Consider the following 27,570-nt stretch of genomic DNA (forward strand, 5'->3'; position numbering starts at 1 on the left):
TCGAACTATTTAACCAGCTAGATGCTCTCCACCAGTCTTGTCCTTGTCTGGGGCTTTCTTTCTTCTTCTTCTTCTTCTTCTTCTTCTTCTTCTTCTTCTTCTTCTTCTTCTTCTTCTTCTTCTTCTTCTTCTTCTTCTTCTTCTTTCTTCTTCTTCTTTTTGAGATGAGGGTCTCACTTTGTCACCCAGGCTGGAGTGCAGTGGCATGATCATCACTCACTGCCACCTCCAGTTCCTGAGCTCAAGGGATCTTCCCACTCAAGCCTCCCAAGTAGCTGGGACTATAGGCACATGCCACCATGCCTGGCTAATTTTAAACTTTTTCGTAGAGATGGGGTCTCCCTATTTTGCCCAGGGTGATCTCAAATTCCTGGGCTCAAGAAATCCTCCTGCTTTGGCCTCCCAAAGTGTTGGGATTACAGATGTGAACCACTGTGCCCAGCCTGGCGCTTTCTTCTTAATAATGATGAATTTACCCCTTTTAGCTTGATGACATTTGCCATTGATAGAAAAAAAAAATTTTAACTGAATAGTTTCCTTTTTTACATGATTTTCACCGGTAATATTTTTGTCTGTTCCTTAATTTTCTTGCTTCAAACACATGTAAGCACACATACATACATATTCTTACAGACGTTATTAATATTTTTTATTGGTATTTGGATATATGCTCCTCCCTTCCATTAAAGAAGTAAATCTTAGCTCCCCAGAGTTCTTGTGAGGTCTCATTATTTCCTTTAGATGATTATAATAATTAACATTAGCAGATTTTTCTTTTTTTTTTTTTTTTTAAGATAGTCTCACTCTGTCACCCAGGCTGGAGTGCAGTGGTGCAATCTTGGCTCACTGCAACCTCCATCTTCCAGGTTCAAGCGATTCTCATGCCTCAGCCAGTGAGCAGCTGGAATTATAGGCATGCGCCACCATGCCGGGCTAATTTTTGTATTTTTAGTAGAGATGGGGTTTCGCCATGTTGGCCAGGCTGGTCTCGAACTCCAGGCCTCAACTGATCCACCTGCCTTGGCCTCCCAAAGTGCTGGGATTACAAGTGTGAGCCCGCTGTGTCCAGCCAGAATTTTTATTATATGCTGGGCACATGTAAAATAGATATGGTTACCGTTAGAATACCCACTGTACAGATGGTCAAACAGACAGAGAGAGGTTGAGTAATGTCTTCTCATTGGGACTCTTCATTACTCTTAGCCAAAATTTAAAATTTAATCTCTCATGAATGCTATTTCCTTTTGAGGTTTCTATTTAAGGATAATTCATATCTTTTCTTAAACTTTTTGAGATTGCCTTTCCTCATTTTATATTTGAATATGTATGGCTGTCTCTTCCTTATATATTATGAAACCCCAAATGACACGGTCATCTTTCCTGAATAGTCCCATTAGTTTTATATCATTGACTCATTTTCTTCATTGCTTTCTCCATCATCTGAGAGATGAAAATGCCACAGTACTTTGTACAAATTTTAACACTTCTCATATTTTATCCCCATGGTTTTTTTTTCACTCATCTGTCTCTTACCACTTGTCTGTAAACTCCTTGAAGAGCTTAGCACAATGTGTCTTCTTGTCTCCCACACACAGCCTGTCTAGATATAGAAGGTGCTCAACGAATGACACTGATTGGAGAGAAACAATGAAAGAATGAGGACAGGAGAGAGAGAGAAGAAAGGAACCATGTAATTTTAGCAGAAGTTTTGCACGTTGAAATTCCTTCATCACTATGATATCTTGCATTTGTGGCAGTTTTGTAATCTGTGGTAGGAAAGCATCCTCTATTGCATCCACAGTATAGTTCTTCTTGCTTTTCTGTTGTGCCTTCTGCAGATTCCAGGGCATTGCTTCTACTCTGCTTTTTTTTTTTTTTTTTTTCTATGATACATCTCTTGTCCAACATCTGTACGGGTTGCCCTGAATTTTTTTTTTCCACTGCTAGGATGGTCACATCCAAAAAAACCAATAGCACCAACTTGCCTCAGCATGTTCTATCTTCACACATGCTATCTCATGCTAACCACAGAGCAACATAAAGTAGGATAGAATATTTTTGTCAATCAATAGAAATGAAAACCAAAGTACAAACAGTTAAGTGACTACCTTAAATTCACTTACCTGCACATGGCAAAACTGATACGGGGCTAAGGAGTTTCTAACTTCTGACATCATGCTTTTCCCACTAGGACCTTCCCAGCCTTGGTTGCACATTGTAGTCACCTGGGGAGCTTTAAAAACTACTACTGCCTGGTCCTACTCCCAGAGATCCTGATGTAATTGGTCTTGGGTGTGCCGTCTATACTGAAATTTTTACAAGCTCCTCAGGTGGTTCTCATGAGCAGTCAAGACTGAGAACCACTGCATTAGAGTCAGATGATACTGCTTCTTGCATCTAAATGTGTTTTGGAGACACTTGCCCTTATTGCTGGCTTAACGACTCAAAGAATAAAAGTCTCCTAGGGTGAAGCAAACATCCCCATCATGCTTCAGGCTGTTTGGTCTGTCTTGATGACAGCAAACAAACATCAGGAAGCCTAGGCTCAGCACTACAGAGTACACTGGTCTGGAGGAATTCTTTTCCTCTAACATAAACATTTCCTTATGGGGATCATATTCTGTCATTAAGGCTCTGTTGCCCACAACCATATGTATTGGTTTGTTCTCTGCCAAACCTTTTACTTGCCATTCTATAGCAGTGGAGAGAGAACAGTGGATCCTTGGTACATTTTCCATACGATTGCCTATGCTTATGAACTAAAAATTATAATTATTTACAAATATGCTGCATGCACTTCTGAGTTTGAATTTAAATCTCATACATACAGAGATAACAATTTGATGTCATATTATGGAGGCAGTAGAGTATCAGAGAAAGAGCAACAAACGTGGAGTGAGAAGATGTGGTTCCAGTCTCTGGACCACGGCCTATCGAATTAATTGAGAACACACTTACTGAGAACTTATTGTTCACTTATTGAGAACTCACTATATGCGGGGCACAGTTTTAAGTGCTTCAACCCTATAAAGTATGTGCTGTGATTATTCTTATTTTATGGATGAGAAAACTGGGACACAGAGAGGTTAAGAAACTTAACCAAAGTCACACAGCCAGTAAATGGCAGGCCCAGGATGAAACTCTGGTAAATCTGACTCCAGGATGTACATTCTTTACCAACATATGATATTCTCCCTCACATGTGCAACCTTAGGTAAATTACTTAGCTTTTCTGTCTTAGTTTTCTCATCTTCAAACAAAGGAATAATAATAATAATAATGCCTGGCACGTGGGGTTGATATACCACCGTGCATGACATATATTGGTGCTTAATAATGTTGGTTGAATAATTGAATAAAAGAATGATAGATGGGATGGCTAAAAATATATAGGAGCATACTTCATAAACTGCATTATACAAGAATAAACTTACTATTATGGTGATGCCAACGACTACGTATAATTTGTGGCACAAGATAGGGAAAAGAGTTAATACCCCAAATCAAAATTTAACTATTTACCACTACTCATAAAAGATAAAGCTCTTAAAAATATGCACAAGACTTTAATAATCTTTCCAATGCTAAGAATGTAACTGTAGAAAATGAAGTTATTAGAAGTTTCTCTTTTATTTCTGAGTTGTTGAAGAAGCATTCTATAATCTAAAAGCTTCATCTTTATTATTGCCAGGAAATTAGGCCATTAAAAAAGATAGTGTTGGATCTCATCCAGCTGAACTATCAAAAGATAAAATGGCCAGCAGCACATGTAAAGTTTACATTTAATTTTTTTAAATTAAGTGCTGGTTATTATTCAAGGAAAGCTCTTGAAACATTCTTATAACAATTCCCTAGAGGAAGAAGAGGCAGGGTGATTGTGAAATCATGCACCAAGTGCTAGATTCAAAGTCTCAGAAATTCATTTGGGCTAGAGATAATGATGGCCAGTTATTACCTTTACAAACAGGGATGAATTACATACTAGGTTAGTGAAAGATGTAGAAACAATAAAATTAAACATTTTGGGGCCAAACCCTTTTTGAAGAAGAAACTGTGGTCAGTGGTGCCTTATTATTTCCTTCCATTTTTTAATTATTCTTTATTGCAAGACAATTATTCCCAAATCTCCTTAAGTTTTGGCACATGCTTCTATTTTTTTTTTTCCTCTAGCAGTTTGGAGTTTCCAAGTGGCCCTATATATTTACATGTTATTCTAGAAAGCACCCTCCTGTAACAATCTGTTTTTTGGTGGAAGGAGTTTGACTCTGAGTGGTTCCCTAGAGTGTGCCAATTAATGTCTCTCAACACAGTGTTTGTGTAATTAAGGGTTATTGCCCCTGCAGCCTATATGAGCTGCTCAGTGCCTCATACATAGTAGGTACACACAGCAGATGTGTTTGCTGAATTGATTAGGCAGCATTCAACAACAAATCTTTGACCTGAATTAACCATTCAAGTACTCTGGTATCAAAAATAATCAATATTTTATACTGAGAGAGCTGCTAAAGATTGTATATCTTGATGTACCTTAAATTGGTTTGACCTATGAGTGAGGATGGTAATATATAATCACAAAATAATTAATAGCCAACCTCCTGAAAGAACATGTGATTTCTTAAAAGTTATTGATCTAATTTACCTTTTAAGGATATTTATTAAGCTTAGTACTATTTTTTGCCCTCATTTGTACCTTAAAACTTGATACTATTTTTCACTATAGGAAACTATCATAATGATGAGATGAAATATAAAGAGACTTCAAATTAAGGCAATGGTCATGGGGGTGTAGTAGAGTGGAAGCATTCATAATGTTGCAGCAGATAAAATCAACAAGGCTTCATGAGAGAGATAAAGAGATGTAGGAAACATCTAAGATTCTGGCTTTGGTAAGAAAATGTAAAAACAGTGATCTACCACTAACCAAGAGAGGGAATAAAGGAAGAAAGATAGATTTGGGGGCAAGATGATGAATTCACTTTGAGATATCTTGAATATGAGATGCCTATAATACATATAGGTGGGATGTCCCCTGCACAGTTATAAATATGCATGGAAAATTCAGAAGAGGGGTCTGGCTAGAGATGCAGCTTTAGGAATCGCTGGACTGTAAGCAAATGAAAACCATGGTAGTGGAAGGGGTCTTTCAGAGAGAGTAAGTAGAGAGGACTGAATGAAGAAGATATTGCCAAGGGAAGAGGCAGCAGAGTGCTTAGGAAGGGAGATGAAAAGCCATGGATGTATGGTATCATGTAAATCAAGGAGAGCACAGCTAATGAGAGTGCAAGTAAGAAGAGGACTAAAACATAATCATTGCATCTGGGAATTCAGAAGTCTCTGCTACTGCAGAATGCACCATTTTAGAAGGATGGCTGAAGCAAAGTCGTATTTCAGTAAGTGTATGCAGACTGGACAACCTACTTTCATCCAGATAATGAAATAGTACTCTAAAGATCCAATTAAATGGAACCGGAAAGTTGTCCAGCTCTCTCAATCTGTCTTTTTAGCTCCTGATGTATGATGGTAACAGATGATTTTTCCTTTTAGATTGATATGCTTGAACAGCCCTATGTTCTTATGTTTTCTTGCTGAATTTCTACCTAATATTTCTTGTGGCGTAGAGGAGAAATAAAAAGGTTCTCTCTGGTGTGAAAGCTTTTCTCTGGGGTGAAGGAAGTAAAGTAAACCTCATAAGATTGGGAACTTTTCTGTTATTCCTCCAATTGACTATCTTTCTTTCTGGCTTTTAATCAGATTTCAGTCCAGGGCTCTATACAAAGAACTTTGTATTCTTCTTTGGGAGGCTGAGGCAGGAGGATTGCTTGAGGCCAGGAGTTCCAAACCAGCCTGGACAACATAGTGAGACCCCCTCTCTAAAAAGTAAAAATAAGGCCAGGTGTGGTGGCTCACGCCTGTAATCCCAGCACTTTGGGAGGCTGAGGCAGGCGGATCACGAGGTCAGGAGATCGAGACCATCCTGGCTAACACACTGAAACCCCGTCTCTATTAAAAATACAAAAAATTAGCCGGGCATGGTGGCAGGCACCTGTAGTCCCAGCTACTCGAGAGGCTGAGGCAGGAGAATGGCGTGAACCTGGGAGGCGGAGCTTGTAGTGAGCCGAGATTGCGTCACTGCACTCCAGCCTGGCCGACAGAGCCAGACTCCATCTCAAAAAAAAAAGTAAAAATAAAAAAATTAGCCATGCATGGTGGCTTTTGCCTATAATCCTAGCTACTCAGGAGGCTGAAGCAGGAAGATCGCTTGAGTTCAGGAGTTTGAGGCTGCAGTTAGCTATTATTGTGCCACTGCACTCCAGCCTGGATGACAGAGTTAGACTCTGTCTCCAAGACAAAAAGTTAAAATTAATTTTAAAAAAAGAACTAACGTAATAGTTGTTGAATGAATAGTATATAGAGCCTACAGAGAAGTTTATCACTCTTACATAGCAGATGTGTGTCAATTAGTCTTTGAAAGCAAGATAAATGTTAACAGATTAACATATACCAAAAGGACATAGGATAAGGATATTTCACCTTACATGGAGTTCTGTAGTATTCTGTGGCTTTTGATGTAGCTATTCTGGACCATGTCTGGTAGTAATCACTAAATGAGGTTGTTTTAATTGGTCTGAAAATATAAATAAAAATCAGACGATGGGCAGTTTGTAAATTTTCTTTTTAAAATTATTGTACTGCTATATGGACTGTTCACATAATATCTTGTCACAAGATATTAAACTGACTTGCAAATTGTAACATGTATTTTTAACAATTGTATCCAATATATTGATTCTACCAATAATGAAGACAAATAACGAAAAAGAAAATGTTCAAATCATTTTTCAATGATAAATGTAAATATGGACCCACGTGTATATTATAAAAAGAAAAATACAGATTTAAGACATCTGCCTTTCATGACTAACATTAAAAAAGAACTTTAAGCAAAGCGTTATACCTGTCAATTTCTCATTCTATAAGAAACAATAAACATTTTTCTTGAACTTCAATGCCAAATTGTAGTAAAAAACCCTTATTTCTTATAATGGGGACAGACTACAAGTATTAGAATTGAGATTAGTTTAGTTTTTACAGAGAATCTGGCTATTTTCAAAGAGGGGAAAACCAGCTCTTTTCTAATACTCCTGGCTGCTACTTTCCCCTCCCTGTGCTAATATTACTATGTCCTAATGGAGAGCAAAGATTGTTATAAGGTGTTAAATGAAAACTATAAAGCAGTCCCTTAAATAACTGCATTTCCAGGCATTTTTCCACAAACTTGCAGAGATTCTCAACACTCTATAAACAAAACATTACTTAAGCATATTTTTTCAGACATGTGAAATCACTAATTAACTGGCTTAAACAGATGCTTAGACATCCAGCGCAATATGCCTTATGCCTGTTTTCCAATTTAAGTTCTTAGCTCTTTAGAGGAAGAAGCAAGTTTTCAGTCAGAACAAGTATACTAGCATTAGTTTTTATAGGTAAATCATAGGTACCTTAAATTAAGTATTTGACTCAACTTTTAAATTAATGAGGCATTATCTAAATGTGTTAATTCATTCATTTATTTAAATAACAATTATGCACACCTAATTTTAAGACTAACATTTTTCGAATATGTTGTTACTTTTACAATCACACTTAAGTAGAAATTTGAAACTTGAGGAAGATAAATTAATCATTACTATTATTGCTTCCAGAGCTGCATGCTGTGCTGTAGATGACTAAATGATATACTAAACTAACATGAATTTGCCAATGAAATGTCTCAGCATTTGGCAACAGAGGTAACAAAATGAAAGGCTGCATTATATCTCCTGCATGAAAAAGCTTGTGATCAATTTGCTGTCACAGATCATTTAGCAGACAACAATGACTCAAGAGGAAGGAAACTGTCAACACACTGTCTCGTGAAAAAAAATACACCATCTTCAGGCACAATCGTCTCCATTGTTTTTTGTCTGTTTGACCACGACCCATGACCTTTTCCCTTCCCAGGGTGTCCTGTTCAATTTCAAACTGTTAGCCTTCAGGGGCTTTCTGTTTTTTCCTCCATAATAATTAAAAATATTACCCTAAAAGGTATAACTTTAGTGTGGTTTGAATATACAAAGCAAAATGTCTTAAACATTTGGGAGTATTTGAATTTTCAATTCTATAAAGGAAACAGCCCCTTAAAAAAAGAGAACAGTAACTATATTTTACTATTATTCAGATAAAGTAAGCTTACAGGGATATATGCAGCATAGAAATACATGTGTTTATAGTTTCAAGCAATGATGGGAATTTACTGAGTATTATCATTGACGTTATGAATACAAAAAAGTAGAAGACATAATTTTAAACTGAACATTAGAGTTTGTTATCCTGTTGGAAAAAATAAGATATATACCTGGACTAGTGAATTGAACAGCTTTATATATTAACGCGATAAAGTGTTATATGGTTTAACGGAGACATTTGGAGAATACAAGAACAGATACTTCTCTCCTCTGGCAGGGGCAATAAGCAAAGAAGTCGGAGGAGGGAGATGTAATTTTTTTTAAGTCGTCAGGGAAAGAGTCATTTGGGATACAGGTCTGGAAAAAAAATAAGGGGGCACTGTAGGCCAAGGGAAGAGTAATAGTAATTGTTCAGATGGGAGAGAGCATGGCGTGCACGTATGTACATACAGAGGATGTTGGGGGAAGAAATTATAGAATAATTGACTAGAATGGAGACTTCATATTCAGAGGAGTTGGAATTGATAAGTGAAACTGGGCAGTGCAGGGTCCTCAAATTTAGACAGAGAACGGTTTAGAGTTGATTCCGTAATCTTGATCTTGATTTGTTGGGTAATAGACAGCCATCAGTAGTTCTCGAATAAGGCAAGTAAATTATGAAATCCATGTTGGAGCAAGACTTTTCCTTGAAAGTAATAAGCAGGGTGGAGTATAGAAGGGAGATTAAATGCCAGGGAACCAGATAGGAAACAAACGCAGTAATTCAGGGATTAACTACTGAGAGCTAATAGCAGAGTGGCAGCAAACGTTATGAAAGGGAGGAGATGAGTTGAAGGCAATGCTAAAAAATTGACTGGACTGGTTGGTTGCCTGACAGGGTGTGAAAAGTGAAGGAATATTACAGTCAAATATTCTTCTAAAGCCCAGAAATCTGGTTAGTTTTGCTGTTAATGGAAAGCATCAAGAGAAACTGAAGTAAAATACGAGTTTAATTTTAGATATAGATTTCAGGTGCTGTTAGTACAGACAAGTCAAAATGATCTTCAGGAGTGTGATTAAGACACTGAGATTAGAAATAAGAGATTTGGGTCAAATCAACAAAATCATTGATAGAGGAAGCTACTAGAGAAAACCACCTCCAAAAAAGTTAGTAAGTATTTTGAAAAGAAAGAGCAGAAACCAACTTGTAATTAAGAGGAGCCAATGAAAGAAAGAGAAAGGTTCATTAGGGGAAGAAGAAAATCATGGCAGTGCTATTTCAAGGAAGCATCATCCCAGCCACAACCAAAGCCTAACAATTAAACCCCTAAATATCTCTGGTTGGAACCTTCGTGTCCATCATGACCTAGTTGTTTAGTATCATGGATACTAAGGGTCTGGAATCAGCTGGCCTGGGTTAAAACCCTCCGGCGCTTCTACTTGTTAAGTGTGTGGCTCTGGAGCAAGTTATCTAACCTCTCCAGGTCTGTTTCCCCATCTATAAAATCAGGAGATAAAACTTTCTCAAGTGGTTGTTTTGAGCACTCAGTGAAATCATGCATGAAAACAGCCAAGTTTAGCGCCTCTTCAGCACTTAGGTGTCAGCTGGTCTCCATTGCCTTGATAAGTACCTCATCATTTCTCTCGTATTAACTCTAAACAGTTTCCTTGTAGTTTTTCTACCCCTAACTCTCCCTATTCTAGGTTATCATACCTCTGCTTGAAAACCATATTTGGTACTGAGGCGAGAGGATCACCTGAGGTCAGGAGTTCGAGACCAGCCTGGCCAACATGGTGAAACCCCGTCTCTATTAAAAATACAAAAATTAGGCCAGGCGCAGTGGCTCACGCCTGCAATCTGAGCACTTTGGGAAGCGGAGGCGGGCAGATCAAGAGGTCAGGAGATCGCGACCATCCTGGCCAACATGGTGAAACCCTGTCTCTACTAAAAATACAAAAATAAGCTGAGCATGATGGCGTGTGCCTGTAATCCCAGCTACTCGGGAGGCTGAGACAGGAGAATTGCTTGAACCAGGGAGTCGGAGGTTGCAGTGAGCCGAGATCGCGCCACTACAATCCAGCCTGGAGACAGAGCGAGATTCCGTACTCAAAACAAAACAAAACAAAACAAAATTACCTGGGCAAGATGGCACGTGCCTGTAATCCCAGCCACTCAGGAGGCTGAGGCAGGAGAATCGCTTGAACCCAGAGGCAGAGGTTGCAGTGAGCTGAGATTACGCCACTGCACTCCAACCTGGGCGACAGAGCAAGACTCTGTCTTAAAAAAAAAAAAAGAGAGAGAGAGAGAGAAAGAAAAGAAAAAGAAAACCATATTTGGTTATGTAATTCTATATGAAAACATCTAAATACTTTCAGATAGAACTTGAAGCTCTTCATCATCTGGCCATTTCCATCCTTTTCTTCTGTTATCCATCCCCACATCCAGAGGCTCCATCACACAGAATTTCTTACTAATCCAAGCACACCATGGTATTACACTCCTCTTTCTGTGAAAGCTGTTCTAGAGACTCCTGTCTCCTCTGTGCCTGTCAAACTCTTACTCATCAAAGTTTGGGTCCAGTAAAAATATTTTGCATATGAAGGTTGTCACAGTGGACATTGTGGTTGCCTCCTCAACAGCTCTTGCATTCTTCCCCCGTTATGTAGATACCATACACTCTGATGGGACTGACCCCACCTCTGGCTCTAAATTAGAGCCTGATGGGTTCAGGGCTGTCTGACCATGGTGCCTAATTCAGGAACACGAATTTGACCTAAAAAGATCCAATTAGAGCAAAGTTATAGTCGTTTTCTAGCACATCTTAATATCTAGGGGTACCTATGCTGTAACTTTGTTCTTCAAAATTGCCTTCTCATTCTATGTCCTTTGTGCTTTTAGATATATATTTAGAGCTTGCTTACAAATTTCCAGAAAAAAAACAACTGCTGAGATTTTGATTGAGACTGAATTTAATCTACAGTTTAATTTGGGAAGAATTGACAATATAACAATATTGAGTTTTTCCCAAGCCACAAACATTGGATATTTCTACTTCTTTAAGTCTTTTAAATTTTCTCTCAGAAATATTTGTGGTTTTCAGTATAGATGTCTTGTACATGTTTCATTACATTTTGATGCTGGTGTAAATGGTATTTTATTATCTTTTTTTTTTTTTTTTTTTTTTTTTTGTGAGATGAAGTTTTGCTCTTGTTGCCCAGGCTGGAGTGCAATGGTGTGATCTTGGCTCACTGCAGCAACCTCTGCCTCCCAGGTTCAAGTGATTCTCCTGCCTCAGCCTCCCGAGTAGCTGGGACCACAGGCATGTGCCACCCACGCCCAGCTAATTTTGTATTTTTAGTAGAGACAGGGTTTCTGCATGCTGGTTAGGCTGGTCTCAAACTCCCGACCTCAGATGATCTGCCCACCTTGGCCTCCCAAAGTGGTGGGATTACAGGCATGAGCCATGGCGCCTGGCCGTAAGTGGTATTTTTAAAATTTCAATTTCTATCTGTTGATTATGAGTATATAGAAACATAGTTAATTTTTAATCTTTAATCTCATACCATGAGTCTTTGCTAAATTCACTAATTAATTTTCAAGTTTTTTTATATTCATTTGGATTTCACTATGCACATAATCATGTTATCTATGAATAAAGACAATTTGCTTCATCCTTTCCAAACTTTAAAATTTTTATTTATTTTCCTTGCCTCATTGCACTGGCTAGAACCTCCAGTACAATGTTGAATAGAAGTGGTGGTAGTAGACATACTTACCTTATTCCAAAACTCAGGAGAAAAGCATTAAACATTTCACATTTTAGTATGAGGTTGGCTGTTGGACTTTTGTAGATTCCTATTACTGAAATAAGGGAATTTCTATTTCAGTTTGCTAAGAATTTTTATCATGAATGGGTGTTAAATTTTAACAAATACTTTTGCTGGATTCACTGAGATAATTTTATGGCTTTTCCCTTTATTTGGCTAGTAAATGTGTTAAACAAATTGATTTTTGAATATTAAACCAACCTTGCTTTCTTATAATCGGACCCATTTGGTCATTGTTATCCCAGTGTGGATTCAATTCGGTAATATTTTGATTAGAGTTTATGCATCTATGCTAATAATAGGTATTGACCTACAATTTCCTTTCTTGCAGTAATCGCAGATTTTAGAATCTGAGTTTGGAGGTTTGGAAATGTAGTCATTTTCTCTACTCACTGAAAAGGTTTGAATAGCTTTTTTTTTTTCTTTAAAGTTTTATTTTGAAACAACTTTAGAAATACAAGAGAGTTGTAAAGATAATTGAATATCTTTCTCTTCTTTTAAGAGACGGGTCTCACTATATTGCCCAGGCTGGTCTTGAAATCCTGGGCTCAAGCAATCCTTCCACCTTGGCCAAATAGCTGGGATTACAGGCCCAAGCCATCTCACCTGGCTTGAATAGCTTTTTAAAATAAATTTTATTGCAGCATAATTTACACTCAATAAAATGCACACGTTTTAAGTGTACAGATTGATGAGTTTTGATACAAAAGTGTGCATCTGCATAACCATTACCTCATACAAGATGTAGATTTTCATTATTCCAGAAAGTTTCCTACTGCCCCTTCCCAGTCAATCTCCCTTGACATTCTGGGCAATCACCGATCTGATTAATCTGACAGATTAGTTTTGCCTGTCCTAGAAAGGGCTTCATATAAATTGAATCACATAGTATGTACTCTTTTGTTACTGTGTTTTTTTTCACTCAACATAATGCCTGCATACTTATTCCCTATTGTTGCATGTATCAATAATTAATTCATTTTTATTTGCTGATAGTATTCTATATATTAATGAAGCACAATTTATTTATGCATTCAACTGTTGATGGACATTTTGGTTGTTTCTAGTTTGCAATATTATAAATAAAGCTGCTATGAACATTTGTGTACAACTCTTCCTGTGAACATATATTTTTCATTTCATTTAGGTATATACTTAGGAGTAGAATTACTGGATTACAGGAAAGGTAATGTTTGACATTATAAGAAACTTAAACTGTGTTTCAAACTGGTTGTGGGCATGTAAAGTGATAAAACAAGATATGCGGCAATGTACGAAAGCTCCAATTACTCCATATCTTTACCAACAAATGGAATTATTCATCTTAATTTGAGTCAATGGTGTCTTCTTTCAATCTTCTCCATCTCAGTAAATGACAGCAGAACCCACCCAGTTCAACCCCAAATCTAGTAATTATCCTTGGTCCCACTTTTTCTCACACCCCACATCGAATCAGTAATTCTCCTTCGGCGCAAGCCTTGAATCCACTCATTTCTCCTCCTCCATACCTATGCCCAAACCCTTGACCGAACCACCATTGTCTTGCCCCTGATCAACCAAAATAACCTAATAACTCTTCTCTTTGCTTCCACCTTAGATCCTTCACAAACTATTGCCCTCATGGCAGTTAAAAGTACTTTTAAAAGTTAAATCTGATTCTGTCTCTCCTTTCCCTAAAAGCTGTTCAACAGTGTCCCAATTTCCTTACCTGCTATAATAAAATTAATCTAAATTCCTTACACGGTTTATAAAGTCCTAAGTGATTTGGCCCAGCCTACTTCTCTTACCTCCATCTACCTCTCTTCTCTTTTCCCCCTTGCTGTGTTCTAGCAACAGCAGCCTTCTTACTGATTCTCTCACAGCATACAAATACTCAATTTAGGGTCTTCACATTACTCTCCCAATTTTTTACTCCTTTTTCCTTTCAATTTCACAAATCTTGATTTTTCAAGATAATACCATTTACAAGTTTACTTCATAATGGTTCTTGAGTTATCTTTGACTAAAGTTATTATAATTACTTTCTATGTACTTAACTCATTTAATCTTCATAGCAATTCTATGAAATCAGTACCATTATTACTAGCATTTAATATATAAAGAAACTGAGACACAGAGAAATTAACTTTTCTTAGTCACATAGTAAATGGAAGAATTGGGATTGTCTCACTTGCTATTCTAGAAATGCCTTTCAGTTGTGTGTGTGTGTGTGTGTGTGTGTGTGTGTGTGTGTGATAATATCATATACAGTATTTTATAAGGCACTGTTTTCACTTATTTTTTATTGTGGCAAAAACACATAACTTTATCATCTTAACCATTTCTAAGTGTACAGTTCAGTAGTGTTAAGTGTAGTTACATTGTTGTGCAAGACATCTCTAGAACTTTTTCATCTTGCAACACTGAATTTCTGTGTCCAACTTTTCACTTAATTTTTTTTTTTTTTTTGACACAGAGTCTCGCTCTGTTGCCCAGGCTGGAGTGCAATGGCACAATCTCGGCTCACTGCAACCTCCACCTCCCGGGTTCAAGCGATTCTCCTGACTCAGCCTTCCGAGTAGCTGGGATTACAGGCACGCGCCACCATGCCCAACTGATTTTTGTATTTTTAGTAGAGACGGGGGTTTCATCATGTTGACCAGGCTGGTTTTAAACTGCTGACCTCAGGTGATCTGGCTGCCTCGGCCTCCCAAAGTGCTGGGATTACAGGCAAGAGCCACTGCACCCGGCCCGCTTACTTTTAATGTTAGCAACTATGTCTCCAGAATCATACCCAAAGGCTGCTTTTTGGACATTATTGCCTAAACCAATGTTTACTTAATCAGTTTTGTTGGACATTCTGTTTTCAATTTCTCATGATGTATAATTCTATGATGAACATTTTTGGAACCTCTATATATTTGTTTAAATATATCTTTAAAGATAAATTTCTAGACGTGGAAATGCTGTGTCGAAGGCATGCATTTGTCTTAGGATTTTTAATATGAAATGCAAAAGTTACACTCTTCTGTCTGTATCCCTCAAGTTTTGTCTCGTGCCTGCCCCTTTAAATGATTTAGCCACTCGCATACAGGTGTATATTTAGCATGTTCACCATCTATGTTTCATTTTCATCTCCTCTCATGATTACCGAGCAACCAATCCTCCCCTCCCTTTCCTCTTCTAGTTTTTATCTCAGCTCCTGATAATCTTATTTTGGTTGCCCCTAGCATTCATGATTCATTTTAACTTTTTATTTAGGTTGTCAAAATGCATTCCCCTGTGTCAGGCTGTTGGAAAGATGTCCTGCTGTAGCTCCATTCCTGTTGAATGTGCTGTTCCCTCTGCTAGGATCCCCTGGCCCCATAGTCTATCGGTGAATCCCCATTCTACCTCTAGAAGTCACTTTGGCATCACCTCCTATGAAAACTTGTCTTTAGATGTTCGTCTCCCAATCCCTGCCAAGCCTGAGTAAGATGTTTCTCCCTCCGTGCTCCCCCAGCATCTTGATCTTACCTCTGTCATAGCACTTACTATATTATATTTATGTACTACAACAATAAACAGTCACGGCCCAATAAAATGCTGATTGCATTTAAAAGAGACAGTTCCATTTAAAAGAGGCCCCAGAGATAGATGACTTAGTGAAAAACTGAAGGCCTCTGAAGGAAGCCTAGAAAAAATAAAAACCACAGGGGAAAGGTTTCTGCTAAATATGACTCATTTTAGATATGATTCAATCTGCCCTCAGCATTCTTCCCTTAGCCACGATCTTGATACCTTCCCTGTGGTCTTCCAACTACATTCTCTGGTGGCAAATACTGTCTACATTGACCTAATGGATCGACAGGCCTACTTCTTGCACTGTCTCCCTTTCAGAAGAGGAACAACTTCTGATATCGTGCAACAATTAATACAAAATAAAAAAAATAATTTGTATTTATGGAATGGGGAAAAAAGAAGAGGGCTTCCAATGCTAGAATATAAATCTCGTGAGGTTAGGGATGACATATTAATCAGGTGTGTATCCTCACACTGGGGCACAATGCCTGGTATACAACATATGCTCAGTGAATTCATTCTAAGTACATGGATGACTACAGTACATTCTAAGTACATTCTAAGTACTAGCTGTTCTCCCAAGGGCTGAAAACCTGTCTGTAAGTGGTATCCTATAGACCACTGCAAACATCCCAGATGACTAGCACAAGTTCAAGTCACCTTCAATTCCTGAACATCAACTAGATTCCCCCAACTATACTGTACCCAGTTGAATAGACCTTGCCTAAGTTTTGCTATGTCTTTTAGAAACCGGGGGTCCAACTGCCTGGATATATCTTTGGAATACATTTCTACAGCCAGGCCAGTTCTTCCAGCTCATGAAGTAATGCAAAGTTCTAAGCATATGGCACTAGACACACAATATTAACAGCAGCATCTTTCTTTGAATAATTTCTGCAAGATCTTATTGTGAATGCATTATTTAAAAACTAAGAACTAGACATAACTGAGCTCTGTTTCAGAGCAACCGTACCAGGGGCAAACATTAGAATTCACAGACACACAACAAAGTGCAGCCTGATACACAGCATGAGTCTAGAGTATCATTGAAATCTAGACTGCATTGCCTCAAATAAGTACTACCTAAAGGCTTCTCTAGGAAGTTCAGGCTGGCACAAGGTGAATACCACAAATCAGACCTGATTCTAGCACCATTTATCCTTGGTTTGGCTCAGAGGACCTGCTGAAGCTGAGACCACAGAAGGTCTTCTGCTCTGTTCTTACTGCCTTATTAGTAAACACGGGCACTGTATCTTTATGAACTGCAAATAACTATACCATAAAGAGTAATAACTTTTGATATCTAAGGACATTCACGTTTTAGGTGATAAAACCACCTTCCTGCATTGAATATTTATCATAGGCCTATTTTATGCCAGGATGGTCAACCACATTGACACATTTAAGGGGCGGCAATGCCCTCTATTGAATACCAACTTAGTGTACCATTAACTAGATTATGCTTACCTTTCTGCAATTTTTCAACATTTTTTCATGAAGATAAGCCACTTAAGTTTTTTTTTTTCTTTTTTTTCTTTTTGAGATGGAGTCTCGCTCTGTCACCCAGGCTGGAGTGCAGTGGCACCATCTTGGCTTGGCTCACTGCAAGCCCTGCCTCCTGGGTTCACACCATTCTCCTGCCTCAGCCTCCCGAGTAGCTGGGACTACAGGTGGCTGTCACCACGCTTGGCTAATTTTTTTGTATTTTTTAGTAGAGACAGGTTTCACCATGTTAGCCAGGATGGTCTCGATCTTCTGACCTCCTGATCCACCCGCCTCGGCCTCCCAAAGTGCTGGGATTACAGGCGTGAGCCACTGCTCTCGGCCATAAGTTATCTAATTTTACTCAACTTTTATACAGAGCTAGTCAAGGAAATTTGAGCTAAAGTAAACACTGTTACAACACTAGTTAATTGGCTGTTTTCTAAATCTGATTGACTATCAAGATAAAGCTTATGGAAATGCTCAAGAAATTAAATGCCGCTGAACCATATGTGTGTTTCTAGGCCTACACCTTGTTCAGGTGTTCAAGATGAACTGATGCCACATTTATAGACTGTCTCCCAAGAGGTACAGTGGCTTCAGCCCTAACTCTTACCATTTTTATCTAGACCTTATCTTCTCCTAAATTGCTTGAATTTTTGTGATCTATAATGATCTGTGCTGATTTTGTTGACAATACATTCTTCTCTTTTCAAAAATATAAAAAAGGCAAGATCGGCCGGGCACAGTGGCTCACGTCTGTAATCCCAGCACTTTGGGAGGCTGAGGCGGGTGGATCACCTGAGGTCAGGAGTTCAAGACTAGCCTGACCAACATGGTGAAACCCCATCTCTACTAAAAATACAAAAAATTAGCCAGGTGTAGTGGAAGGTGCCTATAATCCCAGCTACTTGGGAGGCTGAGGCAGGAGAATCGCATGAACCGTGGAGACTGAGGTTGTGGTGAGCTGAGATTGTGCCATTGCATTCCAGCCTGGTCGACAAGAGCAAAACTCCATCTCAAAAAAAAAAAAAAAAAGCGAGATTATGTAGTTACATTTAATTTTAATTCAACTAGAAAGAATTCAAAATTTTCCACGTTCTTTCTGAAAACAATATTTTAAAATGATATTATAAGATATTTCTAAGTAAAAAACAAAGATTTAATTATGATGAAAAACATAAAGAGTTAAAATAAATAGTCCTTTTGGTAAATAAATCAACATAAAATTGTATAAAGAAAAATTTACCTGATACATTTATGTGGGTCTTTAGGTAACTCCTGGCTGTCATCTTTCACTATAAAGAAAAAATATGAAAGGATTCTGGTTTACTTGGAGATTGAATATATGGCTTTATGTGCGCTATTTCCAAAGCCTCAATAAAATGGTAATAAAGGAATAAAAATAAGATATAAAATCTCAAGGAGAGCAAAAGAAAGATGACAAGAAAATTTTTCAAGATAGAAAGCAGATGTCAAGTGGTAACTGTCTTAGCAGGCCATAGAAATTTGAAAAAAAAAAACTGCATGATGAGAGGAGAACAACGAAAAGCAAATGGATTCGCACTTCAGAACCTGTGAAACAGTTCAGGAATTCAACGTGCCAGATACCTCTGGAAGGAGGGGTAAGAGGGAGAGCACAGACACCAAAGACTTATACCCTCATCTTGTGCAATCAGATGATGACCACTGCTCACGCAAGAAGGAAGATATTTAACCTCTGGAAAAACTGGGCCAGAGAGACTCAGGACTGGAGGACAGTAGAAACAAAACAGGACGGAGTAAGAAACTGAAAATGGAATAAATCATGTCGAACAGATAAGATTCCTGATTCTCTCCCCTCGTCCAGCTGTCAGAGTATTAGCAGTGCTCTCTCTCTCTCTTGCTTGCACTTGCTCTCTCTCTCTCTCTCTCTCTCTCTCTCTCTGTCTCTCCACAAGACTGGCAGATTCCTCTCAGGAGAAATAGTTAAGTCTAATGAAATGGCCAGGTTCTCACTGAATAATTCTACAATGAAATAAAACTGTCAAGAAGCCCAGCCTGTATTCAGAACTTCCAGTCTTTTTAATAGTCCATTCATCATATGTCCATCATAAGAATGGATAGTCAAAGATCACTAGACATTTGAGCAAGGTCAATACCATAAAAGAGAACAATCCTAACCACAAAAAAGAGGAAAATAGGAAACAGAAACATTTTTCTCAAAATCTTCCAGAATATACAACGAACAAAGAGATGGATAATAGGAGAAATTTGGTTTTAAAAAATTAGAGGATCGGCTGCCCGCAGTGGCTCACGCCTGTAATCCCAGCACTTTGGGAGGCCAAGGCGGGCAGATTATGAGGTCAGGAGATCGAGACCATCCTGGTTAACATGGTGAAACCCCATCTCTACTAAAAAAATACAAAAAAATTAGCCAGGCGTGGTGGCGGGCGCCTGTAGTCCCAGCTACTTGGGAGGCTGAGGCAGGAGAATGGCGTGAACCCAGGAGGCGGAGCTTGCGGTGAGCCCAGATTGCCACGCCACTACACTCCAGCCTGGCAGCCTGGGCGACAGAGCGAGACTCCGTCTAAAAAAAAAAAAAAATTAGAGGATCAGATCAATAGACCCAACATTCAAATCAGAGCAGATCTAGAAGAGTCAATAGGGAAAATGAAGAGAGAAGAAATTATAAATGAATCACATAAGAAAGTTTTCCAGAACTGAATGATTAGAGATTGAGATTTCAATAGCTTATCAAATGTCCTATGTAATGTGGAGGCAGGGAAGGGGAGGATACACAAAGAAATATTATCAAAAATTTCAAATCACTGGGAATAAAAAGAAGGTTTAAAAAGCTTCCAGAAAAAAAAAAGAATAAATCACATGTGAAAAATTGGACATCGGAATGAAATTAGACTTCTCAAGAGCAACACTAGAAACTAAAATGTAGTAAAGTATTTACAATTTGGAAAGAAAACTATTTCCAAACTAAAATTTAACCAAACTATGAGCATATGACAGTAACGTAATTACGTTTTTAGGCATGAGAAGTTATAAAAGGTTTAGCTCCCAGGTACTAGGAAGCTCCTAGAAGATGTGCTCCAACAAAACAAAGGAGCAAAACCAACCACAAGGAAAATGGGGATTGAGCAGCAAGCAGGAGCTCCAACCTAGCAGGCACCAAAAAGGCCATCCCAGCACACCTGCAAGAGAACTGCCAATTCAGAAATGGAGAGGAAGGATAGAGTGCCACAGGAAAGAGGGCTCCCAAAACAAAACAGACTCGATGCTGATTGAATACCTAGTAGCTGTTTTATAGCTTTGTCAGAAAGTTTAGAAGAAGAAAAGATAGTATACACATAAAAAACAAAGGAATGTAAAATCAGACCTTTTGTACAAGAAAAGAAAGAATCATTCATGGTTTATCTGTGGCAAGTATTTATAAAGTCATATTAATGTAACGAAATCATATTAGGAGGATGGGGGAGAGGAAATGTGGGTAGCAATAGTAGTATAAAAGCAAAATCTTTGTATTTTATAAGATGAAGTCTATAAATAATATCTAAAACCAAAAAGCCTAGAAATATTAGTATAGAATCAACTTAGTAATGTGGTGGTAAATGCCAGAGGAAACAGCTAAATGTGTTGAAAGCTATTGTTGCCTCTGGCAGGCAGCACTCAGGGATAGAGGACATATTTCATTAAAAACTGATTCCTATTATTTGTCCTCTAAAACTATAAACATATATTTCTTTGATAGAAAATAAATACTTAACATTTCTCGTTAAAACTAGCAACTTAGAAACTTTGCTGAAAAGTTACTGGACTATCTGGTATAATGAAATACAAACAGGAAAAAAGAGGTACGTAACTCGAGCAAATAGATCCACACTCTACCATGCTGTTAAACTCAGTTTTTTAGTATCTTATGACATTTGTAAGTAACAGAATATCTGTAACAAAACTGTAATCATCAACAACAAAACTGGTTCTGAATGATGGTGCTAAAAAGGCTCATGTTCTTGAACAAGTAAGCAATGCTACTGGACTAAATTTTGTGTTCCTCTGACACCCACAAAGTATATTTCTCAGGGGAAGGGGTATACTTACACCTAACCAAAGAAGTATACTCACTTTAAAAAGAAACGGCAACCTGGAATCCTATGAGACACCACCTGCTTCAATTGTAGAGACAATTTACTTTAAAATTGCTCTATTATTAAAAGGATTTTTTTAAACCCAGTGAACAAACTGGGAACTTGAATTGGAGAAGAATCAAATGTCTGTCACAACATTTTCTTAATCACAAGCAGAATATGATGTATTTGTAGAATTTTCAGGTTTTTAAAAAGTATATCACACAAATTAGTATTATAATCTCCCTAATATTTCTATATTCTCCTTTATTCTAGTATTATGACTCAATGTCAATTATAGCTTATTTAGATGAGCATCTGAAATGTATTAGATGATCATCCTTTTTTATCAAAAACTATAGGAATATACTTGGCTAAGAAAAAATAATTACCTCAGGCTTAGCTACCATCACTCAGCTTTACTCTTTTTATACTCTTGTATTTTTCTTCAACCAAAGCTTTTAAAAATGATACAAAACTTATATTTTAAAAAATCAAAGCAACTATGACAAACAGAAGATAAATATTACTTGATAATATAACTACATAGAAATCAAAATTCACAACGATGAACTGAAAAAAGGGGCAGATAATTGCTCATATGAAACCTATGAAAGCTCATAACAAATTAGAAAGTAAGTAGCAATACTCAGAATCTATGAGGCAAACAGTTGTTATACATTGTCTCCAGACCTTCCTCCTCTGAGTTTTCATAAACTAGTTGAACAATAGGTTGGAAGGTATTGAAAAGGCCCCCTTATCCAATTCTTGGCACCAGAGCTTTTTATCAAAGAAGCTCTTTGATAACATGTCTGAAAAATGGTCATTTAGCTCTATCAAATAAACACTAGAAACAAAGAATACCTTTAGTAATAGAGAGTTTACTAACTGCCAGCCTGGCCTTGTCCATTCTTTTAAGCAACTTGAATTATTTCAAACAATTCTTCCTCATGTTTGGCCAACTGGCACCTGGATGGACTTTACCATTAAGAATGGCACAACTATAGAGTCATTTGCTTTTAGGAAAGATCAGCTGGGCACCCAACTGGCTATATAACTGTTTGTTCAAACTGGTACATTGCAAGTGAAAGGAAGTACTGGAAATAATTATACCAGGACTTTCTCAGGCAGTCTGGGGCATGTGAGTCCTCTAAGAAAGGAAAAGGGGCCAGGCCACAAGGAAAGGAGGCTGTCAGGAAATGGGAAGGTAATTGGACCTCCACACTGGGTTTGAGCTTAGAGCTTGGTCTTCTTGTCAATACACTGAGGCAAAGACCTAGCTATTCAGGGTAGGCAAACATAACAAATGTTGGGAAAAGTTTGGGTAATGAGCGACATTTACATGTCCGCATATCACATACCAGGCTTAGACTTAGGACAATAAAATTAATTCCAGACAACTGATCATGGAGTAAAGTCCCTGATACATTTAAGGTATGTTCTGACACGAGGCAGGGCCAAGTCTGCATATGTGAACTTCAGTTCTGCTACAACCCAGCAGGCCCGGGAAAGTATGACTGATGTGTAACTTTAGTGTTTGTCCTATGTTAGTTTTCTGAAGCAACCCAGAAGAAATCTTTTTCCATAGGAAATCCCTTCGAATATTTGAAAACAGCTTTTACAACTGCCCTTTATCTTTTCTTCTGTTGGCTAAATATATACAGTTTCTTCAGCCTTTAGAAATGTGAGGTTCCAAGTGGAGCCTACTGGTATTCCAGATGAAAGCCCACCAAGCCAGAGAAGGGTAAAATGAGTATATAACACATACTTAGAAGAAGGGAATTTTCTATTACTGCTTCACCTTAAGCTTGTGATCAAATAGCTCCCCCAAGAACTTTGTCGTAGAATAAAGTTCTATGGTACTGGAGAAGATGCTTGATCAACACCATTCGATTCGTATCAGACCCAAAAACCCTGTGGAGGAGGAGCAATTGAACTTGGTCACGATTATACAGACCTAGCTAATGGACTGGGAGTCCCGGAAGGGAAACAGAAAAAGAAACAATGTAAATCTGAGAGAAAAAGTACTATAAGAAATCAAGGCCTGTTGATTGGGAAGGTAATGATACCAGCTACTATGCAAGGTTGCTGTGTGCTACCAGAAGAAGGTGGGGCAGGATATAAAGGAAATAACTATGTCAGTAGGAGCCCAGCTCTCAGCTGTGGGAAACCCTTCTGTGCACAAGAAGCCAGAAGCAGTGCTCTACTACCTGGAGAGAAAGAGAGAGAGAGAGCACACAGGGGCAATGGAGGCAATGGAGTTAGGAGTCATAACGAGGCTGCTGGCAGGATACCAAGGGTATCAGGAAAACACTGCTCAGTGGAGCAGAAAGACTGAAGAGCTTCAGGCTCTATTTCCACATGGACTCTTAGAAGGAATTCCTGGGGAGGGAACTCTCCGGGAAAAAAACATTGACATCTCGCTAATCAAGAAGAAAAGTGGTACAAATCAGTAAGATCTGGAGTACTGCAGGTGAAGTCTGGGAAATGCCCATTACAGATTGAAGAGTTAAAATTAGATGTCATATCTTTATGATGGGTGGACTAGTTTCACTTGGCACCATCCATGCATATGACCATAATATTTAAAGATACGGAGCTTGAGATCTTTGATGATCTTTAAAAAAGGATCACACTGATTGGTTTCACAAAGAGTTACAGTAGGAGAGATCTTAATACCATTCATTACTGAAAATGGATACAGAAAATATTTCAAATATTCCCTTATATAACAGTTATTTCCTAGATCACTATGCTATAAATGTTTAAAGTATAATTGATAATTGCCAAATAACAAAAAGTAGGTACTTCTTTTTTTTTGAGACGGAGTTTCACTCTTTGTTGCCCGGGCTAGAGTGCAATGGCATGATCTCGGCTCACCGCAACTTCTGCCTCCCAGGTTCAAGTGATTCTCCTGCCTCAGCCTCCCGAGTAGGTGGGATTACTGGCATGTGCCACTACGCCCCGCTAATTCTGTATTTTAGTAGAGACAGGGTTTCTCCATGTTGGTCAGGCTGGTCTCAAACTCCAGACCTCAGATGATCCACCCACCTCAGCCTCCCAAAGTGTTGGGATTACAGGCGTGAGCCACTGCACCTGACAAAAGTAGATACTTCTTACTTTGTAATGGCCTGTTGAAAAATCTTAGAATTGTTCTGTACAGAGATTCATCTTTAACCAGTATTCTGGCTGCTTCCAAATTCACTGGATTCTCTAGCACTGGATTAGAAAGCATAACCTATAGGAAAACACAGACAACATATAATTTCAGAAGTAAACTTTTTTTAGAGCAAAAAGACAAACCAATATATACAACTTTCAATAAGCATTTTCAAATGCTTACTATGTATGGATCTGGAAATAGATTAAAAAATAACATGAGACATAGTCTGTACTCTCAAGAAACCTAACCTTAGGCTCATGAATGTACGGTATAAAACCGTGATAGATCAAAAAGCAAGTTACAAGTTCCTTTCTGTAACTTGTTCCTTCCTAGCATATACATTTAAATTGAATTTAAATTAAGATTATAAAAATTTTAGTTGATGGTGGTTAGTGTATTTAAAATTCAAAATATTTTAACCAACATTTCAAGTACACTTCCCTTGAATAACAGTGTGATAATTGAAAATGTATCTCATTTGTTATTAAGAAAGAAGTAGTTAGTCATTATGGTCTCAACTTGTATTGCCCATCACTGTAGGCACAGTCACAGGTGGTTATTTACATTTAAAATAATTAAAATTAAATAAAATTAAAAATTCAGCTCCCTAGTCACAGTGGTAACATTTCAAGTGCTCAGTAGCCACATATGACTAGTAGGTACTGTATTGAACAGTGAGATATATTGGACATTTCCATCAATGCAGAAAGTGCTACTGCACAGCACTGACCTTCAAAGGAATATTGAATAGCTATTAAAATATTGATTATAACCATATGGAAGTTACTTGAGAGACAATGTTAAGTGAAAAAGAAACAGGCTATATTGTTTACATACTCATGTGCCACTTAACAATGTTTCACTCAACAACAGACGGCATATATCATGGTGGTCCCATAAGATAATAATGCCAAATTTTTACTGTACTTTTTCTATATTTAGATACACAAATATTTACCATTGTGTTACAATGGCCTATAGTGTTTAGTAAAGTAACATGTTGTATAGGTTTGTAGCCTAGGAGCAACAGGCTATAACATAGCCTACGTATGTATTAAGCTATACCATCTTGGTTTGTGTAAGTACACTCCATGATTTTCAAACAACGATGAAATGTTTAACAACTCATTTCTCAGAATGTATCCTTGTTGTTAAGCACATGGCAATATACATACCATAATTGCAATAATGTAAAAATTCAGGTTCATTCATTCATTCATTTTATTTAATATCTACCAAATGTCAGCATTGTCTTTGGTATGCTCCAGGAAATCAAGGATGAATTAGACCTGTTTCCTGATTTTGGGGAGCTTGCAGTCCAATAGGGGAAGACAGATAAGTAAGCAGTGTGTGCTTTATAGTATTAGTGTTCTAACAGAAATCTGCTCAGGGTACTGTTGGGTGTGTAGCAAAGGAAGCTCCCCCAAAACCAAAGCTATTAATTCTCCCTAGGAAAATAAATCAGAAAAGGTATCCTAGAGGAAGATTCATTTGTTCTAACTCTTACAACAACATGAACAGCTGCTTGCTGGACAGACTGAGGAAGAGAAGAGGAGAAAATGAGTTGCCAGGCAGAGGGGAACTGGAGACTGACCATTTCTAAGGTAACTTTAGAACTCTATGAATGTTTTTTTTTTTTATCTGAATTGACCCAAGCAATGTGAGTGCAGAAAAGCATGAAGATATAAGTATGAGCAGGATTGCCTGGTGTGTTAGGGAGAGTCTAGGTGTGAGGATTAGATATGCAACAGAACTAGAGCTTACACCTGTGGAGAAGGTGGGATCCACTGAAAGATTTTAAACGGAAAAACAGGAGAAAAGAGCAGAAAGCTCTTTCCTAGTAACAGTAAAGTTAAGGGTTTTCTTTATAATTGTCAGTGATTTTCTTTTCCTTCCCATTATCTTAAAAATCTTTTGTAATGTGGGCATATTTTTTTTATTAATGTTTTCGAAAAATAAAAAGACAAAATTATGTTATCTACTGGCTTTCCATGATATATTTGGCAACACTTTGGTGTCACTTTGCATTACTCTTTAATAGTAAGAACAATCATAATGTTAACTAACTAGAGGTTCAGCATCCTAAATCTGAAAATCTGAAATCCTAAATACCCCAAAATTCAAAACTTTCTGAGGACCGACATGATGTGCAAAGGAAATGCTCACTGGAGTATTTCAGATTTCAAATTTTCAAATTTGGGATGCTCAAATGGTAAGTATATGTAATGCAAATATTCAAAAATTGGAAAAATTTCCAATTCCTAAGCATTTCAGATAAGAAATACTCGACCTGTATTAACTATTGAGTTATTTTCTTGGACCAGGCACAGTTCCGAATTCTTTACACACATTAATTAATTTCCTCCTCACAGGTTACATGAGGTAACAACAGCCCCATTTTACTGATGAAGAAATTGAGACATTGAGAAGTGGAAAAATTTGTCCAATGATACAAAGGTATCAAGTGGCAGAACCAGGATGTGAAGCCAAGCAAGCTAACTCAGAGCCCCACATTTTCCTTTTATCAAATTATTCTGCAATTCAAAATTTTCACCAGTTCATTCTGGTTTGCCCTTACTCATTACATTTTGGGATCATTTTGCTATTCTTAGGGCAGACTCTAGTTTAGGTGGATGAGATCAGAATATGTCTCAGTTTAAAGGAATCCAAAGGATTAACCCCAGATTTCTGCATATCACACTCACTCACTCCCTTAAAATTTTTGCTCAAATGTCTCTTTCCTAGAACACAACCTCACACAAGTAGATCCTCAATACATATTTGTAGAATGAATGAATGAACTGAACATTGAATCTTTCCTAAAGATTATATTTTACTTAGTATGCTAAGATGACTAGCCAGGAAAGTATTATTTTATTTATTTTCAAATACAAGAAATAGAAGAAATGCAATTTATATTATAATTCTATATTTAAAAACTCAATTATGCCAGAGTATTTTATATTCCAAGTATTCTAGATAATCAAAATGTAATTATTTATCTTCAGATATTATTAGTGATAAGTAGGTCATGGATAGATTATTGCTAAGCTAGCTCTAAGAGGTCAAAGCAAGTTCACTGAAATAATTCATTTTAGCATTAGATGAGAAAGGAGGCATTTTTAAGGACCAGAAATAACACAACACTGGGTGGATGTGGTGGCTCTTGCCTGTAATTCCAGCATTTTGGGAGGCTGAGGTGGGAGGATCGCTTGAGCCCAGGAGTTTGAGGCCA

At 37.7% G+C, this 27,570-nt stretch overlaps 1 protein-coding gene across 5 annotated transcripts in view; it reads right to left on the bottom strand.

Annotated features, from left to right (window-relative positions):
• The window catches only part of UBE2U (ubiquitin conjugating enzyme E2 U), a 63,828-nt gene that overhangs the window by 28,129 nt on the left and 8,129 nt on the right, over nucleotides 1-27,570 (bottom strand). For 2 of the 5 annotated variants that reach the window (XM_019019265.4, XM_031002558.3), the window contains exons 5-7: nucleotides 24,293-24,410; nucleotides 18,304-18,352; nucleotides 6,537-6,625 (exon numbers count right to left, since the gene is read on the bottom strand). In XM_019019265.4, coding sequence (XP_018874810.1) covers nucleotides 6,537-6,625; nucleotides 18,304-18,352; nucleotides 24,293-24,410 — 256 coding nt within the window. Of the gene's footprint in view, nucleotides 1-6,536; nucleotides 6,626-18,303; nucleotides 18,353-24,268; nucleotides 24,411-27,570 lie in introns of all 5 variants that reach the window. The other 3 variants (XM_055365187.2, XM_055365391.2, XM_019019272.4) reach the window with 3 other exon arrangements.

The sequence above is a fragment of the Gorilla gorilla genome, chromosome 1 (assembly GCF_029281585.2).
Source record: "Gorilla gorilla gorilla isolate KB3781 chromosome 1, NHGRI_mGorGor1-v2.1_pri, whole genome shotgun sequence".
In the NCBI taxonomy this organism is placed as follows: Eukaryota; Metazoa; Chordata; class Mammalia; order Primates; family Hominidae; genus Gorilla; species Gorilla gorilla.